General features: G+C 35.0%; 1 protein-coding gene across 1 annotated transcript; it reads right to left on the bottom strand.

Annotated features, from left to right (window-relative positions):
- Positions 1–1453: 1453 nt before the first annotated feature.
- Positions 1454–3101, bottom strand: LOC122197681 (uncharacterized). The gene is made up of 2 exons (XM_042901867.1): positions 2680–3101; positions 1454–1798 (listed from the first exon to the last, which is right to left on the bottom strand). The coding sequence occupies exons 1-2, from the start codon at positions 2982–2984 to the stop codon at positions 1678–1680; spliced, it is 426 nt and encodes a 141-aa protein (XP_042757801.1). The 5' UTR covers positions 2985–3101; the 3' UTR covers positions 1454–1677.
- Between the last annotated feature and the right edge of the window lie 9174 nt (positions 3102–12275).

Consider the following 12275-nt stretch of genomic DNA (forward strand, 5'->3'; position numbering starts at 1 on the left):
GTAAAAATAAAAAAACAATCTTTCTTAAACTTGAAATAATATACATTGAGGTGAAATAAACTAAATAATGGAAATGTGAGGAAATGATGATGATGATGATGATGATGATGATGATGATGATGATGATGATGATGATGATGATGATGATGATGATGATGATGATAATAATAAAATATTGTTATTAGTTTGTATTCTTTAAACTAATAGAATTTTAATTCCTAATGAAGTATTTTTGTTAGAAGGATCATTTGCATCAAATACATTGGCACTTCATCAGCGAACAAATTCTTCAGACCTAGCTTGATGGATCATACAGGAGGTGAAATAAATAACCGCACACAGAAATATGGAGAATCGGGACAGAAGTTGATTTCATCTTCGACTGGGATGTACCTTGAAGAAAATTGGAGAAACGAGACAACTAACAAAGTGAGGAAGATGAGATAACTGACTCCTCTATCGGTTCTCTGTCGATTGTTTCCTCGGCCGATGGCAACAATGCTTGAGATCTATGCAATGGTGGTGAGGGACAGAGGTGACAGAGAGCGTCAATGGGTTTCTCGGTTTCTATCGTCGATTGAGAGAGAATAGAGAGCTGCTTTTACTTTTTTTACATTTCTAATTTATTAGATTATAAATTTAAGAAATTATAATTAAATTTTTAATTCCTAAACTACCCTTACACTAATCTAATTAAGTTACCCCATCTTTAGTTTTCTACTTATTACAAATAAGCCCCCAAACATCTTAACCATTCTATTTTTCAATCTAACGTTCCATTTTTAATTCTCGAGTTCTTGGAAAACTACGAGTTTTCAAATGATAATTTCTCTCTCTCTGTCCCTCTCTCTTTCTTTCTCTCTCTCTATCTCTCTCCCTCTCTTTCTCTCTCTCTCTCTCTCTATATATATATATATATATATATATATATATATATATATATATATAGAGAGAGAGAGAGAGAGAGAGAGATAAAGTATCATTTGATAACTCATAGTTTCCTAAGAATCCAACAACAAATAATGGAACATCAGATTTAATATATATATATATATATATATATATATATGCTTAGGTTATTCTATTCAAACTAAGTATTGTGTTATTGTATGCATAATTGTGGACCAATCATTTTACTCAAGTTTGGAAAGTGAATTATACATATTATTAAATTAAATATAATTAAAAAATACAAACTAATTTCATTCTAAGGGTATTTTAGTCAATTAACATAAATTTAAAAAAGGAAAATTACATATTTTAACGAAAATAGATTCTATTAATTTTAAAATTTTGATTTTATGGATGATAATTCTCCTAATTTGAAAATTCTAACGGAATATGTTTATCAATATTTTGAAAAATAACAAATATGATTGAACCATACAAGAATAACACATTCTAACATAATATATATTTTGATTTAATGAACTTCTTGAAGAATAACAAAATTTTGGATACAAGTTGAAAAAAAATTCATTACATTCTTAGAAAAGAAAAAATATATATATACTATTCTATGCGAATGTTACACTTATTAATAACACAAAAAACACAATATATGAATCATTCTACTAGAATATACTATTACATATATTTTTTTCATTATATTGTATATTATTCTGGTAGAATAATCCATTCTTTTTGGGAGATTGGTGGTCATTGTTCATCTTCATCTCATACAATGTTCATCTTCAAGATTCTATTCTCACAGAATAAGAATTCAAGATTCCATTCCAGTAGAATGTTGTAAGTTTCATATGTACCATGTTTTGCTTTGATATCTCTCGTTTCGTACCTACAAAAAAATAATGGTATTCAATACTTGATCATTATTAACCAACAATATAAGATAAAATTCACGCATAAAATTCAAGCAAAACAAAATAAAGTCACGCAAAAACCATTAAAGATAAATGGATTCGTGATTCCATTCCAACGGAATTAGAATTCATGATTCCATTCCTACAAATTTGTATTCATGATTTCATATAATTCGTGAACAAATGCCAACTGAATTAAAGGAACTGTTTGTCTTTTTGTTAGGACGGAAATAGAGGAACTGTTTCATTCAAGCATTTCAGCGAACATAATCTAAATATACATAAGCATTGCTTGTCACAAGTCCACATTGCTTGTCACACCTCTTCTTTAGAAAATATGACATCACACATCTCCACCAAGTATTAGAAATATGAGAAATCACCAACAACATCAATAAAATATAAAAGCAAAATGAATAGAGCAGCTACAAAGCATCATCAAGAGATATAACAAAGGGTGACTCTAACTTCTACAAACTTTAAACAACATGAAGAAAGGCCATGTTGTACATTTGGAGTACATACATCACCTCTAAATCAAATGAGCAAACAAAAACCAACAAATTTGATTTACACTTGAAGTTGATGCATGTTAATTTATCATCAAATAAACTCTTCACAGTGTTTAATCTAAACTATGTGGATTTGTATAATAGTGCATTCCATTCCTAACCATAGGTAAAGGACCAATTGATCAAATTTGTGATTAAGAAAACACAAAAAAAGCTAATAACTGATAAACGATCAGTCATCTAAAAGCTATAACAAAAGTTGTTCAATCGAACAAGTGAAGATGATAAGATAACTGGTGGCAGTTCGAACAAAAAAAGGATGAAAAAGAGAGCGTTTTTCTTACAGCTGGAAAAAGTCGAAGCTCAAATAAGGCGACGCTGGATGGAGACGTTGGTCGGAGGGGGGAGGAGCTGCTGGAAGAAATCGTGTCAAAGGCAAAGGAGAAGGAAAAGGGGAAATATGGGCAGAACTCGGTGCTGACAGTGGCCCGTTTGATTCCTCTTCATCCTCGTTGCAGAACTCGTCGAAGAACTCATCGGGATTCGGTCCGGGATCGCCAGTGATGCATCGTATTTGAAGAAGCAACGTCCGGTGGGGATGTTGAGGAGAGCGAGGATTGATGGTCTCATTAGGGCATCGATTATCCATGTGTCGGATTGGGCTTGGATCCAACAAAGGTCTTGGATTCCAAGTTTGGAGTTCTAATCGATTTGGAGGAAGAGCGAAGGAGTTGATTTTTGGCGAAGGTCAGGCGGCAGTGAGAAGGTGAGAAAGACCGGCTCATTTATTTAGGTTTTAAGGTGAGGAAGACCAGCGATTATCCCATGATTATAGGGATTATTTTTGGAAGTTACTAAACAAATTACTAAATTACCCTTATTTATTTATTTAATTATTTAATTTTGATTGACCCACATTTATGCATACAATAACAAAACACTTATTTTAAACATTTGAACCTACCTCTCTCTCTCTCTCTCTCTCTCTCTATATATATATATATATATATATATATATATATATATATATATATATATATATATATGTTCAAAAAGAAAACTCTTTATAGAGACGAATCCTCTTTAATAAATGAAAGTTTTTTGCCACATGTCAATCTCTCATTAATTTTGACACTTGTCATTTTGTGGTATTTTTGAAATAAATATTATCCACTTGTCAATTTTTGGTTTGTTCTAATTTTTAAAATTAAAGTCATATACTTATATATGTAAAGTATTAAATATGATATATATGATATATTAAATTGCAATAAATATGTATCTTTCTTAATTTAAAGTTATACATTAAAAAATATTTTTCGTTTACACTTTAATGTTTAATTTTTTTTTTAAATCAACCCGTGTAATACACGGGTTTCACACCTAGTGAACAATATGTAAGATTTGTTGGTGCTAGCCTAAGATATTTAATCTACTTGTAAAGACAATAAGAAAACACAAAGAAAAATTAATATGTTTTTTTTATTATTATCCGTTTTATAACTTTTAACATCATTTTTATATTGTTTTTTTTAACATATTGATTATTTTAATAAATTTGCTATAATGCCAGGACGATTACTGTAATTTTATATGACATAGGGACCATTTTCATAATATCGCGATCACACACGTACAATTTTTATAATTTGGTTAAGTTATACATGAACTATTTGAAACTTTTCTATTATACAAAGACCATTTTGTATTTTTATCTTATTTTTGTATTTTTATCTTACGCATAGACCATTACTATATTTTGTCTTATACACGAACTATTTCTATAGATTTGCTATTATATGTAAACTATTTCTATAAGATTTTTATTATATGAGAGACCATTTCTACATTTTTTGTCTTACATAATGATCGTTAATTAATTTTTATATAAAGATCATTTTATATTTTTTTTTTCTAACGTAAGGACAAATACATAATTTCATAAAAATTTCCTTACTAATAGATGTCCGTCCGTTAGAAAACCTTATGAACATATTTTGAAAACTTTGAGGCATTTTGGGAAAAAGTAAAAGGTTGTCACCAAGGGTATGTTTGTTTCTTTGTTTGTCGTATTATCATATACAAGATTTACTAAGCAATTTGGTCAATGATAGGTTTTAGTAAATTCCTAGCAAATTCTCAAAAGTATTTCATAGTTCCCAAGAATGCATGGGTATCATCTTCAACCAAGGCTTTATCCATGTGGATTTTTGGAATATTAGTCCCATTATATGTATCCTATATTTGGTTGTATTTGTCCTCAAGAATTAAGAATATATATATATATATATATATATATATATATATATATATATATATATATATATATATATATATATATATATATATATATATATATATATATAAAATAAAACAAGGGGACAAGTAGTATATATTCTTTTAGAGTGCAAGTTCATGACTATGAAACATGGGTAATTTGTAAATTTAGTTATAAGTCCGTTTCCGTCGTATATTTTCCCTCTATATTTTATTTTTAAAGTCTTTACATTTCAACTTTAATCTTCAATATTTTTATTTTTATTATAAATTACTTTATGAAACTTATAACAATAAAAAAAACATTTAAATCACAGTCCATTTATATATATCTTGCACCAAGTATTATATACCAAAAATAAAAATATTTAAAGTCAAAGTTGAAGAATAAAGACCTCAAAAGTAAAAAATGAACAATAAATATATAACATAGGAAGTATTTAATAATTATTAGCCTAAGGCGTTAGCATTTATTAATTGTTATTTGAATCTCAATAATCCATATATGTAACAAGGGAAGGTGAACGTTGACGTATTAATGGAAATTTTAGCAAACATTAAAAACCTAATATTGGGTATGTTTGACACCGATCGTTTGTGAGTGTTTGTGAGATTTTAACTTTTAGCTTTTGACAAAACGTTCTAATATACACAAAAACTTCGTTTGGCAGTACACATGTTTAACTTTTAGTTTAAACAAAACACTCCAAATCTAAAAGCCAAATCTACTTCGTATAACGGTTAACAAAACGCTAGTGAACCTTTTAAATCCATTTCTAGAATTGTCCTTAAAAATATATGTATATATTTATTTTTGTTCGCACAATTGTCTGTTTATGTAACATTATATATTTCAAAAGTTTTCAGCTACTTTTGTTAAACACTCATACAATAAATAAAATCTAGCAATTTCAGTTATTAGCTACCCAGTACCAGCTACTCGCAATCTGTTACCCGCTTATTGCTACCCATTACTGGCTACTGGCTACCCGCTACCAGGTAACAACTACTTTTGCCAAACATGTTGGGATTTTGAATATCAAGTATATGCTTGTGAAAAATCATTTTAGGTCATGTCTATTTATAAGCTAGTTTATTGTAATTTACATTGTGTTTGTCGTGTCATAGTTACCTGATAACCTAACAGTTGGGGCTAGGATCCTCAAAGCATTCAGGATCCTCTAACCTCATCAGATATTCAGGACTCTCAACTATCTCATGATCCCGACTATTACCGTTATTATTATTTATTAACATTTATAATAGTTATATTTCGTTCATAACTAATACATGTGCATAAATAGTCAAGAGAAGACTTATTCTCAATAGAGTTTCATTTCAACTATGCTAAAGACCCGGATACCAAGTCAAACCAACATTCACAAAGCTAGTCATAGAGGATCCCAAGAATATGGGACATTTTGTTAGCTAGTTTAGACTATAAAATTGACACATGTATTTTGTTAGCTTACTCTCTGCTTACTGGAATCATCATTTTACATTAATAAAATCATCAAGGCAGGTAATCATTATCACCTCCCAAGGTTTTGTGTCTGAGATCCTAGCAAGGATCAAGGGTTTCCTTGTAAACAATTATGTCATTCTCCTTACCTTTCTACATTACATAATTCGAACATCACAACTTCTCATTCAATTTGGTTGATCAATACTTGTGTAATTTTTGACCAAAACTATTTGGCGCCCACCGTGGGGCCGTGGTGTTCAAAATCCTCGAAAGATCATGTCTACACAACCAATCCTATCTTCATCCTCCGTTCCTTCCATTCCAACCAAAAATCTACCACCTCCTACGAGTAGACACCCTGGTCAGAGGAAAACGCATGATCCATCCAAGAAAAACACCCCTCTGTCACTAACCAAGGAAGTTCGGGATCTTCAGGACTCCAGGATCCGACTGCTCCGGTCACGACTACAGAACTCTTCTCTATGATGAGGAAAATGATGCAATAGATGACCCAACAAGAAGAGGAGAATAGAACACTACTTAGAGAAATGTAAAAAATAAAGGCGGAATTTCAGATATCCTAGGAAACGACGCCCACAGTTGTACAACCAAGGATCCTGAACTTTGATAATGCATCATCCTTAGGAAATCACCAGGAGAACACATCTCCTGCTATTGTTGCGTGACCATGAGGGACAACTATGAACAATCGAGCATCTACGATCAATGATCTCAATGAGCCTTTCAATACTCCTAGAAACCTTGATTCTAGTAACTTCTTAAAGAATAATACTATCAATACTAACTCTATTAATGTTGATGCAGGAATAAATCCAAACATGGATAGGGAACTTCAGCAGTTGATACAGATGATCTCAAGCGTACCCGAGGTAGTCCAACCCATACGAGAAGCATCTCCAACAAGTCACATGATCTCGAGATTTGCTCCCGCGATAGCCAATACCAAAGTTCCTAAGAGTTTCCAAACTCCTAGCATGAAGCCTTACGATGGAACTACAGATCCCAAAGAGCATGTAGCACAATATCGATAAAGGATGGAGATCATTCCCATCCCAGTGCACTTGAAGGAAGCTTGCCTATGCAAAGGCTTTGGTTCAACCCTTACGGGATCAGCTCTCAAATGGATGCTAAATGTTCCTCCATATTCAATTACTTCATTTGCACACTTAGTCAATATCTTCAATAACCAGTTTTCTTTTAGCAGAACCTTTGAGAAGATCACTAGTGATCTCTATCGAGTGGTTAAGGATCCTAAGGAATGACTTAGAGATTTCGTTAATAGGTTTGGCATGGAAGCTCTAAGTATCCCCAAAATCAAAATTGTGACTGTTGTAGAGGCCTTCAAGATGGGTCTAAGGAAGGATTCACCCTTCTATGAAGATCTTGTGTTGACCCCATGCAAGAGATTGGACGAAGTTAGATGTTGAGCGTTGAGATTCATAAAACTTGAAGAGGATAAGGAAATCCAAAAGAGGAGCAACCCTTCAAGTCAATACGAGAATCCCAATAGGAGGGCTGAATCCTTGGCCCCAAGATCCTATAAATCGAATCCCTATTCCAAACCGGATCATCATAAGGTTAATGCCCCTCGAAGATGAAGGAGAAGAAGAGGAACTTCCTAAGATCACTGACTATTGTTTTTGTGTGGATGTTTCAGGTATACTCCATGCTATGCAAGATCTAAGAGACAAAGCTAGATGGCCGAAGAGGGATAACAAGTCCACCAGTTGGAAAGACAAGTCCAAATGGTGTGCTTACCATGAAGACTTCGGTCACATGACAAAGGATTGTATAGCCCTAAGAAAGGAGATCAACTACCTTCTTAGCAAGAGGCACCTCAAAGAGATCCTCCGGAGAAAGAACGAAAAGTCCAAGGATAACAACCAGGATGGTCACAAGATCCTGAAGAAACTAGGATCTCCACCCCCAAACGCCAAGATAATTAACGTTATCTAAGGCGGATCTAACATTTTTTGTACTTATTACTCTCAGGCTAAAAGACATGCCAAGGTCTCTAAAATAGGAAAGGAGGATAGACCACGGAAGAATACTGTGGTTAGCAATGATAAGGAAATCACATTTGACAAGTCGGACAGGGAAGGGATTCAGGATCCTCATGATGACAGACTCGTGATAACACTGTACATGGCCAACCATTTTGTCAGAAGGATCCTTGTTGACGGTGGATTGTGACAACCCAAAATTTCGTCTGTTCGAACCGTTAAAACTAAATGAATTTAGAAATTATTTATGCTCTTGATTAACATTATTTTGGGTCCAAGAACACGTTTTCTAAGTCAAAGCATAGCATCCAGGCCAAACACCCCTTCGAGAGGAGTGTATGGCCACAAACTCGAGTTTATAGTCGTACACCCCCACCTCACCCCTTGGCCGAAAACTCAACCCTATATAAGGGATGCTTAGCCTTCATTTCACACTTTAACCACTTCAAAGACCTTCTCTCTCTACTCTCTCTCTCTCTCTTTACATCCATTGATTTTGGCTCAAGAATCCTCAAGAATGTAAGTGATCCTCCATCTTGATTGTGTTCAATCTCTTATCTAGTAATGAATCCAGGTTCCTACCTCATTAATCTCATTTTTGTATAGACCTTCTCTCTCACCAAGAACACACACTAGTTCTTGGTGGCTAAAAACTTCATTCCAAGCTCCCTTACAGTAAGTAACTACTTCCTATGCTAGATGTCTACTAGAAACCTTTGATTTTCACCTAGAAATCGACCGAAAAAGCATGAACATGGAGGGTTTACGACCGTACACACCTCATGGACAGTAAACCCTAGTATTTGGTCAAATATTGACCTTAATCACTCATTTTAAGCCATACACGTGATTTAGAACACTTCTGGGAGGCTAGAAAGGGCCTTGAACCACTACAAACCACACCTTTCATTGAGTGTTTACGGCCGCAAACTCATGGGCCGTAAACCCATGGACTGCAAACACCTGGGCCGCAAACTCTTGGGTCGAGAACCTCATTGGGCCACAAACCCATGACCGTACACCCTTTGTTGTGACTACAAACTCCCCCTCTTTAATCACTTGTGATTCTAACGCTTAGTTTCAAGTGTTTCCTAGTTCCTAAGGTGGTTTCCTTCCATAACAAATAATGTTATGCCCTCACCTAATACATATACGTGCTTCTATATATTAAATAGGATCCGTTTGTGTCAGAGGCTCCAATTGACACTCAACAACTCCTATTGACTTACACTCGAATCTCATGTCAAAATGTGAGTTCATACCCCTACGCTTTTATGATTTTTAAACATTTTCAGGGGGGGGGGGGGGGGAATACAAGCCAAACATAAAAGCTTTTCAACAAGTCAAACTTATGCAATTCATACAAATCTACGATTTTCATCAAACATTTAGATACTTAATCCCTTTTGTAGTATGCAGAGCATAAGGGACATTTTCTAAATTTAATTGCATAGTTTTCCGAACGTTTCACGAATTTATCATTACAGTCAAGCTATAAAGGGTATAGTTTGGGGATTTCATTACCAGTGTTACAATTGCAAACTACTTGCATGGTTGAATATGTAAACCATGATAGATTTAGTTTATAACACACTCATTACTACAGAAGTACAACAGTAAATAATTATTTTGGTATAATTATTTTTACTCTACAAAACATACATCGGTTTTACATGCGAAAGAACAACATGCTTTCATATTATTACACACAAAGTCGTTAACTTAATTGGGAGACACGTCCTTGGGTGCTTACAACATTAAATAAGTAGAGGACTACCCTTATGAACCAGAATTTCCTAGAGTGAAAGCGTAGCTTTTGTGTATAGATCTATACGGGACTGACTATCCCACACCTGACTGCTAGCTACAGTTGGACCGGTAGGTCTACGGGTGACAAATGTCATAAAGGATACTAGCGTCCGTTTCACGTCGTATCAACTTTAAGTATGGTCATAAAACTCGCCAATCGTACGACTCTTTAACATAATAATATACCTCTCATAAACAATCACTTTACTAACATAAGTGTGATACTTATGCCTTACGAATTTGGAACCATTAAAGCAATAAATACACGCATACCAGGGGAAATAAGGGATTTTCCCAGACAAACAAAACATACTTTACATACTGGTGGTAGCCAGGGTTTTCAAATAGAACATTTTACCTACTGGTGGTAACAAGGGTTTCGACACAAATGATGTTTTACATATAACGAAAAAAAATCATTTATACAAATTCAGTGACTAGTTATCATTACAAAAACATACTTATGAACTCACCAGCTTTGTGCTGACACGTTTTCAAAATCGCTTGTGTTCTCAGGACAACAATAGACAGGTACCCTTGTCAGCTTTTGGAGAAGACGGAGTATTTTGGAGTCACGTCTTTTACTTTTGTCATATACTAATGTATACAAACTATGTTTTTCAAACAAATGTAAATATTCATATGTAATGTAATGGTTGTGTTTACTTTGATTACCATGATGCAATCGTTGTGATAGTACGCATAACGTCATCCACCCCTGGACGTTTCCGTCGTTTGTCTTAGGGTTCGGGGGTGTGATGGATTGGTATCAGAGCTATTGTTTATAGTGAACTAAGTATACCGAACCTTGCATGGTATAAAACTATATACACTAAGGGGCCGAAGGGCTCTGAACTAAAAGTATACTTAAAAATATAAGTATTTTGCAAGAAGTATACAAGTATACATACGTACCATAAACAATAACATGAATAGAACAAAACAAAAACACTTGGATGGTTGACACTGCGGTTTAAACCTGGGCAGTTATGTAATCATGTCTAGGGTCATTATAGCCTGATCAACTATATTTAGTCGAGACATGACCAACATGTGTTTGGGAGTGACTGTGATGTTGCAGCAGGCCTAAAACTTACCAAGTATCCATACAACAAGATATCGTTATAACAAGCATATAACTCAAAAATACTATAAGAGTATTTTACCTAGAGTCGACTTCATTGCAGAACTTCATTTCCAAGTGTTGCTACTCATTCCTTTTAGCGATAGTTTACTTGCATTAGTAGCTCTTCCTTGTTTATCGCTTAGTAGAACACCCTGTCTATCAGGCTGAGATATATCTTGCTTCATATCTCTTGATTTGAATATAGAGGACTTACCGTCCTCGTCTTCCTGATTATTTTTAGAACAAGATGCCTCCGAAGAAAAGACCCAACAAAAAGAACAACAACACCCCAACATATCTAGCACCACCACCTCCTCAATTCGATCCTACCATGTTCCAGGCAGCAGTTACGGCCGCGGTGGCTGCCACAATATCGCAGATAAATTCTGGCAGCTCTAGCGGGTCGGGAAGTGGTGCCCAACCCCTCAATCTTGATGGAAGCCAAGGACACCAGAAGGAGTGCTCCTATAAATACTTCATGAACGCAAAACCTACATCCTTCGATGACAATGGAGGTGTTATTACCCTGACTCGATGGTTCAAGAAGATCGATTCCATCTTCGAAATTTGTTCTTGTTGTACTTTCACCAACAGAGCACTGACCTGGTGGAATGGTTGGGTCAAACCCCTAACCCTGCCAGTAGCAAATGTTATGGGTTAGGAGAGCTTGAAAGAGCTCATGCTTGCTTTATATTGCCCAAGGGATGAGATGCAGAAACTAGAGAACGAATTATGGAACATGAAGATGAAGGGTTCCGACATTGCGTCCTACATGGCTAGATTATGTGATTTGGCTCTCCTCTGTCTGGGAATGGTCACCCCGGAAAGTAAGAAAATAGAAAGATGTATTTGGGGATTGACGCCCCCAATGCAAGGAAATGTCTTGGCCGCTAGGCCAACCACTTTTGACAGCGTCAAATGCCTGGCACAGACTCTCATAGATCACGGAGTTGATCTTGATAAAGTGATAGCCGCTCCCGAACCAGCGAAGGTGAGTGGTGAGAAAAGAAAATTATGGAAGCAGCGAAAGGGCCAGCCTTCGCTGGATCCCTCAAAGAAACAACAAATGGTGGCCGTTCACGTTGCTACTATTCCTGCCGCTGCTCCTGCTACTCAAGCACCTACCAGTAGATATGCTGGTACCCTTCCACGGTGAAACAAATGCAATTATCATCATAATCCTGGCCCATTCCGTGAAATGCTCTGCCACAATTGTGGCAAAAAGGGGCACACAGCTCG

This window comes from Lactuca sativa, chromosome 4 (genome assembly GCF_002870075.4).
Source record: "Lactuca sativa cultivar Salinas chromosome 4, Lsat_Salinas_v11, whole genome shotgun sequence".
Classification (NCBI taxonomy): Eukaryota; Viridiplantae; Streptophyta; class Magnoliopsida; order Asterales; family Asteraceae; genus Lactuca; species Lactuca sativa.